At 47.1% G+C, this 16,406-nt stretch overlaps 9 protein-coding genes across 9 annotated transcripts; 4 read left to right on the plus strand and 5 right to left on the minus strand.

The window, feature by feature from the left end:
* Window positions 1–711: 711 nt before the first annotated feature.
* On the minus strand, window positions 712–1,218 carry N7529_007612 (glutathione S-transferase; the record flags this gene model as incomplete). The annotated part of the gene is made up of 2 exons (XM_057243139.1): window positions 712–1,142; window positions 1,206–1,218. 2 exons carry the CDS (start codon window positions 1,216–1,218, stop codon window positions 712–714), a joined length of 444 nt encoding a protein of 147 aa, XP_057094677.1.
* Window positions 1,219–2,101: 883 nt separating this feature from the next.
* N7529_007613 (Alpha-L-arabinofuranosidase axhA-2) lies at window positions 2,102–3,100 on the minus strand (the record flags this gene model as incomplete). The annotated part of the gene is made up of 1 exon (XM_057243140.1): window positions 2,102–3,100. One exon carries the CDS (start codon window positions 3,098–3,100, stop codon window positions 2,102–2,104), a length of 999 nt encoding a protein of 332 aa, XP_057094678.1.
* A 1,468-nt stretch (window positions 3,101–4,568) lies between these two features.
* On the plus strand, window positions 4,569–6,080 carry N7529_007614 (uncharacterized protein; the record flags this gene model as incomplete). Its single annotated transcript, XM_057243141.1, has 3 exons — window positions 4,569–5,008; window positions 5,072–5,218; window positions 5,288–6,080. 3 exons carry the CDS (start codon window positions 4,569–4,571, stop codon window positions 6,078–6,080), a joined length of 1,380 nt encoding a protein of 459 aa, XP_057094679.1.
* Window positions 6,081–6,224: 144 nt separating this feature from the next.
* Window positions 6,225–6,774, minus strand: N7529_007615 (zinc-binding oxidoreductase CipB; the record flags this gene model as incomplete). The annotated part of the gene is made up of 2 exons (XM_057243142.1): window positions 6,225–6,347; window positions 6,652–6,774. The coding sequence occupies 2 exons, from the start codon at window positions 6,772–6,774 to the stop codon at window positions 6,225–6,227; spliced, it is 246 nt and encodes an 81-aa protein (XP_057094680.1).
* A 437-nt stretch (window positions 6,775–7,211) lies between these two features.
* On the plus strand, window positions 7,212–7,946 carry N7529_007616 (oxidoreductase, short chain dehydrogenase/reductase family; the record flags this gene model as incomplete). Its single annotated transcript, XM_057243143.1, has 1 exon — window positions 7,212–7,946. One exon carries the CDS (start codon window positions 7,212–7,214, stop codon window positions 7,944–7,946), a length of 735 nt encoding a protein of 244 aa, XP_057094681.1.
* A 2,008-nt stretch (window positions 7,947–9,954) lies between these two features.
* Window positions 9,955–10,372, minus strand: N7529_007617 (chaperonin 10-like protein; the record flags this gene model as incomplete). The annotated part of the gene is made up of 2 exons (XM_057243144.1): window positions 9,955–10,209; window positions 10,289–10,372. 2 exons carry the CDS (start codon window positions 10,370–10,372, stop codon window positions 9,955–9,957), a joined length of 339 nt encoding a protein of 112 aa, XP_057094682.1.
* Window positions 10,373–11,283: 911 nt separating this feature from the next.
* N7529_007618 (glutaredoxin family protein) lies at window positions 11,284–11,604 on the minus strand (the record flags this gene model as incomplete). The annotated part of the gene is made up of 1 exon (XM_057243145.1): window positions 11,284–11,604. One exon carries the CDS (start codon window positions 11,602–11,604, stop codon window positions 11,284–11,286), a length of 321 nt encoding a protein of 106 aa, XP_057094683.1.
* A 212-nt stretch (window positions 11,605–11,816) lies between these two features.
* On the plus strand, window positions 11,817–12,964 carry N7529_007619 (cysteine and histidine-rich domain-containing protein; the record flags this gene model as incomplete). Its single annotated transcript, XM_057243146.1, has 3 exons — window positions 11,817–11,922; window positions 12,067–12,577; window positions 12,652–12,964. The coding sequence occupies 3 exons, from the start codon at window positions 11,817–11,819 to the stop codon at window positions 12,962–12,964; spliced, it is 930 nt and encodes a 309-aa protein (XP_057094684.1).
* Window positions 12,965–14,588: 1,624 nt separating this feature from the next.
* Window positions 14,589–16,126, plus strand: N7529_007620 (putative ethanolamine kinase; the record flags this gene model as incomplete). The annotated part of the gene is made up of 5 exons (XM_057243147.1): window positions 14,589–14,768; window positions 14,847–14,958; window positions 15,062–15,486; window positions 15,548–15,894; window positions 15,952–16,126. 5 exons carry the CDS (start codon window positions 14,589–14,591, stop codon window positions 16,124–16,126), a joined length of 1,239 nt encoding a protein of 412 aa, XP_057094685.1.
* Between the last annotated feature and the right edge of the window lie 280 nt (window positions 16,127–16,406).

Below are 16,406 nucleotides of genomic sequence, written 5' to 3' on the forward strand. Positions count from 1 at the left end.
AAAACTCGAAGTATTGATGGAAAATGTATGGCAGACGCGTAGAAACGCGTAGTACTTAGGCGGGGATGATGATCGCAGATGGAAGATCGGTCGCGACCGGATGGCCAGACGGGCTAGATTGAAATTGATAAAATGCAGTGTAAATCAACAATGCAACTTATTAGCCCAGAAACTGTTCATGATAACATCCCTTGTGAGTATCAAGGTCGTGATGATACAAAGAAAGTCTTAGGGGAACTAGGAATCCCGCACTTACCGCCTAGCGTCCGTACTAGCCTTGGCTATATTGACATGTACAAAGAAATGAAACGATTTAAGTTGATGGCAGTTTATAGCGAATGATCGGTCTCTCTAGAGATATTTATCAATATGCCTATTTGTGCAATGAAAGGGATTTATCTTAATATGAAGCTTTATTGCGGACGATATAAAAATTAGTTATATAGAACATATGGCAAATTCCAAGCACAACTGATATAATCTATCTTGAATAAGTAAACAAAAAGGTCGTGAGTAATAGGAATCTGTGGTGACTAGAGATTTGCTAATAAAGTATTATGTATCATAGTTATATTCGAGCAAACTTAGCCCCTACCTGTTTACCATTAGAAAGAATTTAAGGAGGCGCTCTCAAAGAAGCCATGAACGACCTGATAAAGACACTCAAAGAAAGCAAACAATAGAGTCATAATAAAGTGATAGTTCAGAGTGTCAGCACACTTCGTTAACAGAATGTACATATGTATGTTGACCACTCAAATGCTTCTCCAACACATCAAGAGAAATATTCAGGCGCTTGAGTGACGAGTTCTCCTGGTCATCACTGTAGGTAGCCATGCCGTACCTCCAAAGAATCAATGTTGTGATTGGCTCGAAAAGCTCATTATCGGCGAAATCAATGCACTGCCTGATAACGGCACGCTCTTCGGTGGTAGTTCCTAGTAACTGGTCGCTTACCAGTTCGGTTTCAGCCACGAACCGAACAATCGCGCCGGACTCAAGAAGTTTGAGACCCTTCCTGCTCTTGAAAGCTAAAACGTTGCCCAGCGGGAAATCGGAAAGACATTCAGCAGATTTGTTCGTCTTGCCCATAACAAAGTCTGGTCTAACCCCAAGAGTTCGACCGTTCAATACGGCCACGGCTTGAACCTAGCCAGCCATAAGCAAATAATTGTTAGGTGAGAAGAGGCGAGGTACGAACGCACCTTCTTTGCCCATGGGTAAATATCAATCCGATTGACGCCATTATAACAGCTAAGGGAGGGTGAATTTTGGAGGTGAGTGTGTATGGTGCGCAATCTGAATATTACACGTGAATGAGGATGGTGTACATGCACTTTGCTCTCGGATTTCGTGCCATTACACTTGCAAAATAGTATCTAAGCCGAGGAGCAATGCTTACCTACCAGAGAAGTTACTCATTGCAGAATACTGAGATACAGAGGAGAGAGAGAGAGAGAGAGAGAGTGTGTGTGTGTGTGTGTGGCTGCAGTCATTCTGCGGGTGGAAAGATAGTACCATCATATTATACCCTAACATTATCGACGGCGTATAGGCGAGTGTCTCCGACATCTCTCTTCTGGGTATCAATCCACTCATCCGCCACAGCTGATACTAGGCTACGAAAGTCCAATTCATTCCTATCCACTGTTAAACTAAACGTTACAACGGAAATATAGCTCCTTATGGTCAAGCTTCCGAGTTTATATCACACTCACTCAAGTAATGCGTAACGAGGCATAAAAATTGCTAAATAGTTGGTGGATTACTGGCTCCAGAAAGGTCGGGAGCTATTTAACGGGACAGGCGCCTGTTTAACCAGATCGCAGAGGAACCTTCACCGATTGCATTTGCAAAGTGATTAATGGGGAAGATGTTCTCGTAAAGATCTTGTCTGTCGACCCAAAGAACTATACCGACGCGCCGACCGAGGCGATCCGCCGCGTTTTGTCAATTTACTACAAAACTGCAATTCCACGAGGCTCTGAAATAGACCTTAAGGATGTTAGTAAGCACCATCACCGGAAAACAGGGTACATCGGGCTTTAATGTGATGTCTTAATATACTCTAGCGGGGATACAAAAAAAGCCTAACCTCTCCTCAAACCTGCAGCGTCAAAACCCCCGGCCGATAAGGCAGCAAATTATAATCCTCCCCATCACTGGACGGATCCCTCCCCTGATAAAGCAACTGTAGATTACAAGCATCAACACCCATTGTTTGGTTTGCCGTTACCCTTACCAAATCCCCATGGCTGATATCATTCGTCCAGCTCGCACCGCTATTTGCCTTTCCAGCAAACGGACTACTCTCTGTCCCCGCACCCTCCTGCACCGTCCACTCTCCGTCTAGCCTATCCGCCGTAAAAGATCGGAAATACCGCCCTTCAGACCCCATTGCCTCGACGATCATCAGGAAACTTGTGGTAGTCGCACCTTGGATGGTATAGACCTGGACTGCTTCGAACAGGTTGCTGCGGGAGTCGGTGAGGATTGTTTCATATTCAGCTCCAAAGGATCCAGGGAAGGAGGAAAGAGACATGCTGGAGCGGTAGATATTACCGTTGTCCCCGGCGAAGAAGAGATACATGTTCTCATCGTCGCCAATGACCGTTTGATCGATCACCCCCGTACCCGAGTCAGAGATTGTCCCGTTAAAGAGCTCCTGCGCCCCAGACCAGCTGCTTACATTGGCTGGGTTGGTGGATGTCTTATACGAAAATGATGTAGATCCCCATTGGTATGCAAGGATCCAAATGTCTTTGGGGGAGAAGTAAAAGAGGGTTGGTGCGACAGTTCTGGATGTCATGATGCTTTGGCTTGCGACGGCCATATCACTCCAATCAGTGAAGATGCCGAAGTTGAGTGAGCCGTAGTTCGAGGAAGAGTCAACGTAGGATGCGTAAACCAGGTGTTGGTTGTTATATGGGACGGCTGTGAAGTCTTTCAGAGATGCCAGGCCAGACTGAGGGTCTGCGAGGGCGCCAGTTGAGGTCCAGTTGTAGGTTGAGGGGAGATCACATTGTGCTAGGATGTATGGGAGGCATGCTAGCAGCATAGCGCTCGACGTGAGGGTATGAAAAAGCTTTGGGGTTCTCATTGTGGCGTTTTATTTTACAATAGTAAGCCACAATTGACGTATGGAATAATACAACATTCTGAGTAGCGCCGATGGGAATGGCTATATACCCATATTTACGGAAGTGTGGTGCATGATCACGGAATAATGGATAATTAACTTAGGCTGTTGATGAAGCCAAGATAGAATAAGAGTGATTAATCTCGGCAGTCGTTTATTACAAGCCACAAGTGGGGGTTTGCTCTTTCTTGCCACGATTAGTGTGATTTAGAGTAAATTAAACATTGTGCGCATTTTTATGGAGTTATCTAGTAAAACCCACGATATACCCAAAGACCGCATATCTAGATCTATGTATTTACGGAAGTGTGGTGTATGATTACGAAATAATGGATAATTTACTTAGGCTGTTGATGGAGCCAAGATGGAACAAGAGTGATTAATCTCGGCAGCCGTTAATCATAAGCGACAAGTGGGGGTTTGCTCTTTCTTGGCACGATTAGTGTGGTTTAGAGTAAATTAAACATTGTGCGCATTTTTATGGAGCTATTTAGCCTGTAAAACCCACGATATACCCAAAGACCGCATATCCAGATCCCCGTATTTACGGAGATGGAGGCAACCGGAGATCTGAATATTTATAGTCTGTATTTAAATCCTTTTTAAAGGATGTATATTTGGCTGCTAGGAGGTAGAATACTTTCATTTGTGGTGGAGGGGCAACACGCTTCAAGTTCCCGCTATTCTTCGATGGGCAACTATCGAAAGTGCTGATCAGAATTATCGTAATGGTCTCATTGATAAAAGAAAATCAGCCGAGGGGCATTGTCTCCTGATCTTCATTGCACGCAATTCTACTGGATGGCTTTAGACAATCAAACAATATCAATTAAAGTCATCCTTCTCCATTGTCTTGAGTTACAAACATAGGGTGGATATTATGCAGCGTATGTGACGTACTCTGGTTGACTTCCGGAAACCTTTCAGTTCAATAAGATTTAAAAGAGTTATGATACTTGGAATCCTGCCTGTATCAAAATTGATGCCATTCCTAGGCTGGCTAGCTAGGATTTTCTATAGCCACCCCCTGCTAATACAGGCTGGCACCTGAGCGTCCTCATATCCGGTCATGATTAAATATGGATCATACCATCTAAACTTGCCCCTAATTGGTCTAAGTGGGTCCGTTCCGAGTGCCGATCACCACCACGGCCCCCAATCACAAACCCCATGCGGATAGAAGTGCTTCACCCTCGGCGCTCATTAAGGGCGACAAAACCGGAGTCCTCCCTTTTTATTGAGGACAAAATCGGATATTTATCCGGGTTATTTGCCAGAACTATGACGCCGCGTAGTTATACTTTAGTCAACTTCGTAAGAGGAGAGACACATCGCATTGAGAAAAAATGAGTATATAATATTGCTTGTCTTCCTAGATTCTATGGTCATAGCACCTTCATCCCATGACAGTAATTGACAAATACTACCAATGGTTCCTCTTCATTATCTTCTATTAGCCCTCGCTAGCCCCCGGGCAGTGCTCTCCGCGAGCTCAATTGAAGTCGATACCAGTTCACTTTTGCAACAGATCCATGGCTTCGGCTTTTCTCAAGCATTTGGGCGCGCCAGCGAATTCAAGGCTGCCGACGATGATCTGCAGCAGCAGGCTCTGGATCTCTTATTCAATACGGAGGTCGGGGCTGGATTCAGCATTATCCGGAACAATATTCCATCTACGTCTGGGAGCACCATTGAGCCAAACTCCCCTGGTTCGCCATCAGCCACGCCCAATTACACATGGACCGGTGACGACGCCGGACAAGTGTGGTTTACCAAGCAAGCTGTTTCTTATGGCGTGTCGACTGTCTATGCGAATGCCTGGAGCGCACCGGGGTTTATGAAAACAAGTGGAGACGAGGCAACACCAGGGTAGGTCAACCCCTCAGGCTCCGAGAATTGTCAGCTTCAATACTGACGCTTTACTCCCTTAAGATATCTTTGTGGAACAAACGGCCATGATTGTACCTCAGGGGACTGGAGACGAGCCTACGCGAACTATCTTGTTCAGTATGTCAAGTTTTACAAGTCCGAAGGGCTGGACATCACCCATTTAGGGTTTCTGAACGAGCCTGACTGGGAGTAAGTGTAGCAATGCTGTTGGAATGATCTTGATATGTTTTGCTAACCTTTCCCGTTCTTTTTATTTAGAACTGGCTATTCACAAATGCAGATCAGTCCGAATGCAACGGAGGCGATCTCGTTCATCCCAATTTTATACGATGCTGTCCAGAATACTAGCCTAGATTTAAACATCACATGCTGCGATGCCGTCGGCTGGTCCGACCAAGAAACTTACACAACAGCGCTTATAGCTGCAGGAATGGACAAATATCTCAATGTGATCACATCCCACATGTACACCAGCGATGCTACCTCCGCTCTCAACACAAGCCTACCCACATGGATTACCGAATCCGGCGTCGAAACCAGCGATGCCCCCTTTACCACCACATGGTACGACTCTGGCTCCCCTAATGAAGGCATGGTCTGGGCAAATAAGCTCGCAACAGGCTTCATCGACGCTGGACTTTCCGCGTATCTGTTCTGGGAGGGCTTCGAGATCAACGAGACCCAATCAGCGAGCCACCTAGTTGACTTGGGCTCTGACGGCGAGGCTGAGGGCTCTGCGATATTGTATGCATTTTCCATGTGGTCACGTTTCATCCGTCCCGGGGCTCGCAGGGTCTCGACCATCGGATCGCTTGAGAATGTAGCAACGGCGGCTTTTATTAACTCGGATGACTCGGTGGTTGTTGTTTTGACGAATAGTGGTGATGTGGCGCAGACTGCTCGAATTGGGTTTCCTGCTGAACTAGATGCCGCGGATGCTTGGGTTACTGATAACAAGCACCAGGTTGCAGTGACGAATGTCACTGCAAGTGGTGCCAATGCCGAGGTCGTTGTTCCAGCACAAGGCGTGGTCACCATCAAGGTCAATTAAAGAGGGATGATGGAGGCTTGGACCAGCTATCAAATGAATGAAATAGGTTGGGTATATTTGTACACCAAACTAATCTCCATTTGTCCATCATATGAGAGTCAGATGTACCCAATTCTCTAAGTGGTATTCCTGCGCTCTAAATTGTTAACAATCAGGGAGATTAAGGTATTCTTTTTGGTAAAGTCCTGCACAAGCAGTGGAGATTGCGAGTGGCAGAACGACAGCCTGCTCAAAGCTCAAGTTATCCGGGATTGCTGCAGCTAGAGCCTGCGACACAATTTCACTTGGTCAGCCTCACACAGAGGAGTTATTGTAGGAAAAGGACTTACGCAACCACTCTCTGGCCTTTACTGAAGCGTGTTACCCCAGAACCAACAGCCTCCACAATACCAACCGCATCTTCACCCAAGATAAATGGGTACGTATTCAGGTAGCGACCATGGGTCCTAAAAATTAGTATTCCTGAAATAGAGATAAATACGAGAGGAACACAAACTAGATTTTCCAGTCGACGGGGTTCTGCGTTTAGAATTAGCAAGGGATAGTAAGTTTTCATGATAAGGTTTCTCACTATGGCCACAGCTGCATTCTTGATGATGATTTCTCCAGGACCTGGGGTAGGCTTGGGTCCATCGTTGACAGCAAAGGGGTAAGCGCCGGCTTCAGTAAGCCACGCAGCCTGGTTTTCCGCCATTTCTTTTGGTTCGTGTTAAAGGAAGCGTCAATTCGAGAGTGGGAAAAATTAGCTGCAATTTTGAAGTCAATTGCTGCACAGGAATCAAAGTGTATTTATACGCAGATCATTGGGTTACTACTAAAGGATTACGAAGAAACGTAATTACGGAATCCACATTATTTTCATTCGATGTACATGAGCCCGGACTTAACGATTTTATCCTCTTACATCCGGTCGACGGACTTCTGATGTGGGTTTCATACATCATAGATGCTACTAGAAGACAGCCAGATGAATAATACCCCTCAGATTTGAAGGAGGGCCGAAGCCAAATGATAGATATGTAGAGATCGCATTTCCTTCTTCCGAGAAATTTCATATTTGTTCGGTTTCGAGCTCCTACCTACTTCAATCCGTAACTCTTTCCCTCCAAATCCTCTTCTGCCTAATTCAAAATGCCTTCTATCGCGAATAAGTCGGTTCTTGTGATAGGCGGTTCGTCCGGTATCGGCTACGCGGTTGCAGAAAAGTGTCTCGCAGAGGGCGCAAAAGTCCACATCGCGTCGTCGTCCCCCTCGCGCGTCAATGCAAGCGCTTCCTCTTTGAAACAAAAATTCCCTAAAGGGGAAATTTCTGGTCATGTTTGTGATCTTGCTGATCGCAACGTGGAGCAGAACCTTGAAAATCTCCTAGGAACTATGAAGCCCCTTGATCATATTGTGTTCACCGCTGGTGATGCACTTGCCATCAAACCTCTGGAATCGATTGACCTCGACGCCATTCAACGAGCTGGACACCTTCGTTTCGCTGTTCCTCTTCTGGTTGCCAAGCTTGCGCCCCGTTTCTTGAACCCTGGCTTCCAATCTTCTTATACTTTGACTACTGGTGTCGGTTCACAAAAACCGTTCCCTAACTGGTCTATGATCTCTGGTTATTTGTCGGGACTCCACGGAATGACTCGTAACTTGGCTCTTGATCTTAAGCCGCTACGAGTGAATTTGGTGAGCCCTGGTGTAGTTGATACACCTCTCTGGGGCTCCGACGGTGTTCCAAAAGAAATGAGTGGATATACAACTTTGGGAAAGGTTGGCACGCCTGAGGAAGTTGCAGAAGCATATTTATACCTTATGAAAGACACAAATGCCACTGGTAGCTGCATTAGCACCAATGGAGGGTCACTTTTGCTGTAATGGATTTGGCTGGCTGGTCTGTTGTTTGTTTGTTAACCAAGCTATCAATCAATCAAATTTCTGTCAACCTGTTGGAGCCTAGTTAGTATGGCATGGCTATGCAGGCGCATTGTTCAATTCATGTTCACCTTGTATCACACCTAGAGTGGTCAGCTCTGGAAGTCGCTCGGGAGTTCGATGAGAGTTCTATATTTATCGATGTTTTGCCGTTCCAATTGCGAGTAATATCTTTGAGATCCTAGAATTGTTCCTTTCAACAACTTTGCGTCTCCAGAAATTCCAGCATGCGGAGTCGGAGAATAACGACAACGACGAACAAACTGGCCAACGGGCCATGGACACAGGTGTGGAAGACGATGGGTAATCAACAACGAAGCAAGCGAAACCGGGTGTCGAGAGGCCCGGTGACAGTCGACAAACATGCTGCACTAATAAACTGGTCAGCAAGCAACACAACACGAATTGAAACGGAGGCAAGGGGAGGAGGGGTTGGTGATGCGAGAGAGTGAATGATGGAGGATGGAAGATGGAGGGTGGAGGGTGCACTCCACGACGATCATTTGTATTAATTTCATATGTTTACGGGATGGAATGGGTTTTGGTTTTTGGGCTGGCAGGAAGGAAATGGGCTGATTTCCGCACTCTTTTCAAATCAGCATCTGTTGCCTCTTTGAGAGATTTGGTGCCTGCGAGAGTAGGTATCCATCCACAACCCAGCTCGGGCGTTTGGCTACGAGTTCTTGCTTCCGCTGGGGGAAGCGCCTGCATAGTCATACGCAACTAGTTAGACTGCAACAGGTTAATTGAGCTTTGATTGATTGATTGATTGATTGATTCCTTTCAACAAACCCATCCCACTTCTGGGACAAATTTTCAATGCCTTCGACGAATTTTTTGGTGGACTACGACGGAAAAAAAGTAGTATTTGATTATTGCGAGGCCCGTACATGTTTTGTTCCAAAGTTCCTGACTGGCTCTATCAGTAATATTACCGAATACTCCTTTCTACTAATGATACAAACATATCCTCCTCAAAAATTCAGGTCTTAGAAACTGGAATGAATATCATGTTTCATAATGATCTGATTTTCGTTCTAACGTAGGTTTCTTGTAACAGAAGATCATGACAGTGGTAATCGATCTCCTTGGTGGCAACTCTTGAGAGGAGTAGAATTCCTGGTGGATATCAGAATACAACATAGAATGAGAAAACGCTAAGCTGATTAGGGTCACTTCTGAGCCTTGAGCATATTTTAAGTAATCGCCCAGTGTTTTTTTTCTCTATAGTAAGCATGGCAAATTAATCATCATATTGCCATTTAGTGGCCACAGGAGGAGTTTGAAGAACCAATAGTAAATGCCAAGGAGACACGGCGATCTTCACATTGGCGAGTAACCTTCCGGTTCTGAACAATCAGTTCATTGCGCCGAAAATTCAATAAATCGCGATCAGAAATGCGGCCAAGCTCGCAGAGGCCAAGGCATTGGGGCTATATCTTACCTTGAGCAGAAGTCTTGCGTTCAATAGCAGACCATAGTCTCAAAATCTGATTATTATGCAAAATCAATAATTATATCTATAATTTAGGATGAAAGGGGTTGTCGAATAATTTACTATGATTGAAATGACAGCAACCAATCGATACCACTGATAATTCACCAGCAGGGAAGATCATTACGGACTCATTGCCTAGAATTGATCTAGCAGGCATTCAAGTTTCCGGTCTCTGCTGCTTTTTTTGCTGCTTACAGTGTAACGGCAAGCTTTTTTTGCGGAAACACCAGCTTTTTTGAAGATCAAGAGTCTTCTGTAGATCCTCTTATTCACCCCCAACGATGACAGTGTCAGTTTTAGCCTGAAATTTCCGCTTGCAAGTGCATTGGGTACGAAGTCACCCCAGATCTTCTCCCCTATTTTCTCGTTGTGTGAATAGACAATACCGTATGAAGTAATTAGTAATTTAGTAAGTTCCAGTCTAGTGCGGTAGGAAGACAACAGGATAGAGAACTACGTATTACTGATCTTTGGGTTGAAATCCTTCGCAGGATTGTTGCAAGGTAACACTGCGGTGATCTTGGCCGATTCCTTAAGACGTTTCACAATAGCTCGGAGTGGCTCGAAACTGCGCTCTTCACATTTTGCATCGTAAGTGGTGGCGATCTTGGACTCCTTAAGCTTGCTCAAGATGTCCTCAACGACAAAGCTAGACTTGTAGTCAGATACTGCACTAGCACCAAGCGACGGAACAACATCATGATTGAACTAGAAGCAGTAGCAATGAGAGTTCTGAGAGACGTTGAATAAGACCATTGCCCTCATACATAACAGACTGGCGACACACAACATCGAGAAAGGCACGGGCGCGTCGAATACGTCGGCCAAAATCAGGATACTGCTCACAAACCTCCTCGCAGTTGCGGAGCATGATGTTGGCCGGTTGAATCTGGTTTGTGAGGTCGAGACTGAGTAGTCTGGACCCTTGTTGACAATCAACGGGATAGCTTGGGCAGCTATCAAAACCAGGGATGCCGTGTAGAGGTAATCAATTCGCTCACTTGACGTGACAGCTTCCAAATTGTCGTCCTTTCCATTACCCGAAGAAGGCCACAGGGTTTTGATCATGTCTTGAGCAGAATGCAGACACATCAAGACATTTCCATGTTTGTGGTGGAGAATGGCAGGCACGTCAGACAAGCCAAACTCCTTAGCAGACATGATAAAGTGAAGCAAAATGAAACTAGAGTAAGAATAGGATGGAGAGAAGCTGGGAAAGACATAATTTGAATATGCAGGAAATAACAGTTTGCCCTGTATTCTGTCCCATTTCGTAAGCCTCATTCATCAGCAATGAAAAGCCCATTGGCTGTGAGATCGTGCGAGACGAGATATAACGGAATCACCGCTTTGCTTCCATGCTGCCGATTAGGTAGCTTCAAGTTCGCTTGTGAATCTTGGCCAGGGGCACAGGGGATCCAGAATAATATTTTATGCCTTGCGCATGACTTTGCTTTCACGGTATCGAGACGGATAGAAGAGGAGAGGAAATTCAAGAGAAAATGATCATTGGGTTTTGCTAGATAATGTAGCTTAGAGTGGTAGACAACCAGGTGAGATCTAGTTACTAATTAATTTCGGATATTGTGCTGGACAAGGGAAGGCGAATGTCGCGAGCAGAGCATGGGCATGTATAGACAAGGGATGCTCGAGATGTATTGCTGTGTCGGCATCTGTGTATAAAGAATTGTCTGGAAGCATCCGTGGAGTTGAGACTCAAGTCCGACCAGCAGACCATGTCAAAGGTACTAGACCCAATGGTGAAAATCAACGTCGTGGAGATTATTCTTTCTCTGCCTCTTCTACCGACCGCTCGAGCTCCTGCTCGGTCCATCGATGGAACAATTTACGTGCATCGGAGAGGTCGGCCTCCTTGGGTGATCCCTCCTGCACCGATTGAACGTGTAGCACGGGTACATCGAAGTCATAGGCATCCCTCCATGTTTTATTCCCGGGCTCCATGATATCTTTTTCGACGTATTCGAAGGACCGTCGTTTCTGAAACTGCAGGACAGTGTTTTTGGCGGTGTCGCACAGGCCACAGCCAGCGCGAGTAAAGAGCGTCAATCGGGCAGAGCCAAGTAAAGTGCGTGTAGGGAGCATGATGAAAGGATTATGCAGGAGGTAAGAATTGGACATCCAGGGAGATCGTGACGCGACTGGCGAATGCGGTCAGACAAGTTCTCCACGATGGAACATTCGAGCTTCCCCCGCTAAACCTTGTTGGGTAACCTGCGCCATTCTCTCTACAAGACTTGACTACAATTTCTGTTCTCTCGCTCAATTCTGTCGCCTTATTGTTATTTCTATACATCATGGCAGGAAAGTGCGTCCACAAGGCGTGTGGCAAGACCTTCACCGATCCCGAAGAAGAATGCGTATACCATCCAGGTCCTCCAGTGTTCCACGAGGGGCAGAAAGGTAAGTACCTTGGTGTTCAAGCTACTTCAAATCCGTGTCCCATAGGGTTCCCTTTAAAGGGCTTCTGGTAGACCATTGCACCCGTACTATGATACTTGAACTACTTTCTCGTTTATGCTATTCGCGACACTGCTGACTTCTCAGGCTGGAAATGCTGCAAGCCCCGCGTTCTGACCTTTGAGGAATTTCTCAATATCCCACCATGCACAGTCGGCAAGCACTCCACCGTAGACGATACACCTGCGCCTGAGCCCACCAAGACTGAAGAAGCTCCCCCTCCCCCGGTCGAGAAGAAAAACGAGCGCCCGCCCATAACCGCCTCCCCCGCCATTACCACCTCCGAGCCTCCCGCAAAGCCTGTCATCGAGGAGCCTGAGTCGGATGATCCTGATTTGGAGATCCCGCCTAACGCGACCTGCCGTCGGAGGGGTTGCGGTGCGACTTACACCGGGTCAACTGCTCGCGATGAAGAGAAGTGCGTCCACCACCCCGGTCAGCCAATCTTCCATGAAGGCAGCAAGGGGTGGTCATGCTGCAAGCGCCGTGTGCTTGAGTTCGACGAGTTCCTGAGAATCCCCGGGTGCACAGAGAAGACGAGACACATGTTCGTGGGCAAGGCCAAGCCCGCAGGTGAAGAGAAGGTGGACACAGTCAAGTGCGTATAGAACACACCAGACAATTGTCCTCGTCGATTCTACTCCATGAAGCTAATCTCCCTCGCTACTATAGAAATGATTTCTACCAGACTCCCACCGTGGTCAACGTCTCCCTCTACTTCAAGAAGATCGACCAGAAACGCGCCACTGTCAAGTTCACTGCCGACACGATTGTCTTTGACCTTCCTACGACAGATAACAAGCGGTACCAGGATACATACTCTCTCTTTGCGAAGATCGATCCCGAGCAGTCGACTTTCAAAGTGAAAGGCACCAAGCTCGACCTGCAGCTGGTCAAGGCCGACGGTACCAGCTGGCCAGTCCTGCGCAGCGATGACAAGTGGACTGGGCAGCGTATCCAGATTGGAAATGCTGGACACGCATGATTTATGGAATATGTAAAAAGTCGATAGAAAATGTGGAACGCTTATGACGGTGATGACATTGAGATTTCTACTACGGCAATTTTGAGCGTTTTACCTAGGCAGCATAGTATGTATGATCTTGTAGGATGTATCTTTCAAGACGTCTAGACCAATGCCAGCCACCTTAGCGACTCAACCAGCGAGACCCAGGTCACAACATGCATTGCAGTGGCGCAGCTCACGGCAATTAAGTGGTACAGTAGTTCGGCAAACCGATTGGTATATGCTGTCAAGCAAAACCCAACATTGTAGGTTTTCCTCATCGAGAAAGCTTCATGGCATCTAGAAACACCTCAAGAGCCTAGAAAGGCTTTTAAGACGATTGTTTAGAAGTGGCATCAACAAGTCCCAATATTGGAACATGTTTACACCGACCAAGAGTTACCAATTGAAAATCGTGAGAAATTCAATACTACGACCATTATATTGACCAGGTGAAACGCTGTCGCAAATATTCAAGTCAATCACATGGAAATGATTGAAAAAAAAGGAATGTAACGTCCTCTCCACAGCTAAAACCCATGGAGCTTCTCGAAAGAAACCCTAGTATAGCCATAAAGTGATTGGGAAAAAGAGAGACGCCTTTACTCTCCAAGGCCGGGAACGGAAGAAAACCCATGGAGGCCGAAGCCTAGGATAACCCTCAGCAAGCCACTGTGTGGAGCCATGTTGAAATTTACATTAAGTTATGTAAACCTCTACTGATGATGGAGAGAAAAGAAAAAAGATGAAAGGGCCGGGAGAGGACACTGTATTTATGTGAGAATTCCATTCTACGCTAGAGCTGATTGGGTGCCGGTGAAAGAGTTCTTCCATTTCGGTTGACTAACTTATTGCTTGCGATTAGGTAATTCTTTTCCTTTGTTGAGGGATTCCAATTTGAGAAGTATAGGGCTGAGGGTTTGGTCTGCTCATGTGACTTTGTTCTGTTTGCATCTTGCATGTGATCCCCCACTCCCAAGCAGTGACTTGAAATGCTTGTACATGGCAAATAAATAATACTTCGATATTGTTCGCCACATGCAATAAATGTACAAGAAACTACCTACAATATTGTACAACACTTCGTCATAGACCTGGTTTAAGACCAGGGGTAAAATAATTGAACTTAACTGACCGCCATCTACCATTTCCGCCACTGAAAAAAAAAAACCAAAAGGCTAATAGTATAGTGGCGGCAGGCAGTACCTTTTCCCCTAAGGGTACCCTAGGCCCCAGTAGGAGGTATCTTCCAATCATGGCTTGAGAGCACGAGACCTCTCCTCATGTCTCATTAACCTCCCCGCCATTGCGCTTTCATTTATTCATGACCCCTGAAATTTTTTTCCTTTATGTCCGTCCTACTCTGCCCTTAATACATAATCCGCGTTGCGCTCTTGAAGTTGTAACCATTTCCAAAAAAAATCCCGCGCTAGCAATCTGTCCTTGCGAACGTGTTCACATTATTGAACATTCAGACATCCGATCTAAAGGAGGCACTGCCTCGTTACGAACAACTTTGGACTAATTGAACAGACCAAGCTCATTACAATCCCCTCTACGACCTCGCCCCTTTTTTCGCCTCTCCACTCGACTGCATTCCACAATGGGTTCAACAGACACCCAGATGGCCATCACGCCAGACTTTCGATACATTCCGCTATCATACAGCCATGCCGACTCGCAGGCCTCCGCCCTGAGGCTGATCTTGACCCTGAATCCCCACTGGGAGGGTCCCGGAAACAACATCCAGTTTGTGCGGTTCACTGACGGCATCACCAACACCGTTTGTCTCCCCTCCTATCGCATTACAGACAGGACCAAGCCGCAATTTTTAAAGCGAATGAGCTAACACACCTTCTAGCTCTTGAAAATCATCAATCTGAAGCCCGGCCTGACAGAGGAACAAATAGACAACGAGGCGGTATTGATGAGGGCGTACGGAAATGGCACAGAGATCCTCATAGACCGTGAAAGTACGATCCCCCCCCGACGGACCTCGTCACCCCTTTATAAAAACAAAAGCCCCTCGCGACTCTTTTGCCCATTGCGACACATGCTGAAGTAGATATCCATTAGGAGAAACAAGGTCCCACGCTCTCTTAGCCGCTCGCGGCCTGGCCCCGCCCCTCCTCGCCCGCTTCAAAAACGGCCTGCTGTATCGCTTTATCCGCGGAAAGCCCTGCGGCCACTTGGACTTAGTCTCCCCACCTATCTGGCGCGGTGTCGCTCGCCGCCTAGCGCAGTGGCATGCCGCTCTGCCTAGTAGTGGAACTGTGGCTGTCAAGGATGACTCCGTTACTGAGATCGCGGACGTGGACGCTGATATCACGGTAATTCAGCCCCGTCGTGCGGGTCCGTCTATTTGGGCTGTTCTGCAGAAGTGGGTGCTTGCTCTGCCAGTAGCCACGCCTGAGCAGCGCGCCCGCCGTTTAAGCTTGCAAGCGGAGCTGCAGTGGGTTGTGGATCTGCTGGATGATGGAAAGGGAATTGGCGAGGATGGGGTATGTTGCGCTTCGATCGTTGATTCATTCGGTGGATTTGTGCTAATCGCTGGTTTTATAGCTTGTCTTCTCACACTGCGATCTCCTTTGCGCGAACGTCATCGTCCTCCCGAGCGAGAGCAGCACCCCGGTTCCCGAAGACGGCATCGCGCCCGTCAACTTCATTGATTATGAATACGCCGTTCCTGCGCCCGCCGCTTTCGATATTTCAAACCACCTTGCTGAGTGGGGTGGCTATGACTGCGACTACACCATGATGCCCACAAAGTCTGTGCGCCGCTCGTTCCTGACCGAGTACACCAAGAGCTACTGCGAGAAGCGCGGTCTGGACGCCTCATCCCAGGCAGAGATTGTCGACCGTCTGTGCGAGGATGTGGACCGTTTCCGCGGCATTCCCGGCCTTTACTGGTGAGTTTGGCGCGCACAGAAATCACAGCGGTGGCAGTATGCTAACAAATTTTCCAGGGGTGTGTGGGCACTCATCCAAGCCCAGATCTCTCAGATCGACTTCGACTACGCCAGCTACGCCGAGACCCGTCTTGGCGAGTACTACGCCTGGAAGCGGGAGGTCGACGGCAGCCGTAAGCAAGCCGGCGAGGAAATGCCGTTGCGCGAGTCGCGCTGGGCACAAGACGCGTAAAGCTTTCTATCCTGGTCTTTCTTCTGGTATCCTTCTCTGCGCCAAGATGATACACCAATCCCGCGAACCAAGCACCAGGATCACCAAAATAACCATGGTCCTGGGCAGATTTTCCCTTCGCCTTTACGTTCCAATTACGATACTTCTACGGCACTCAAGAAATTCAACAACATTCTCTGAGAAGACTGGAACCGATTAAACCGAAATATGAGTTGTGGTCCCGCATGACCTGCGACCACAGAAGAGGATCTTGTGCGACCGAGGGGTCTATAATGAGCAA

The sequence above is a fragment of the Penicillium soppii genome (assembly GCF_028829465.1).
Source record: "Penicillium soppii strain IBT 18220 chromosome Unknown utg000006l, whole genome shotgun sequence".
Taxonomy (NCBI): Eukaryota; Fungi; Ascomycota; class Eurotiomycetes; order Eurotiales; family Aspergillaceae; genus Penicillium; species Penicillium soppii.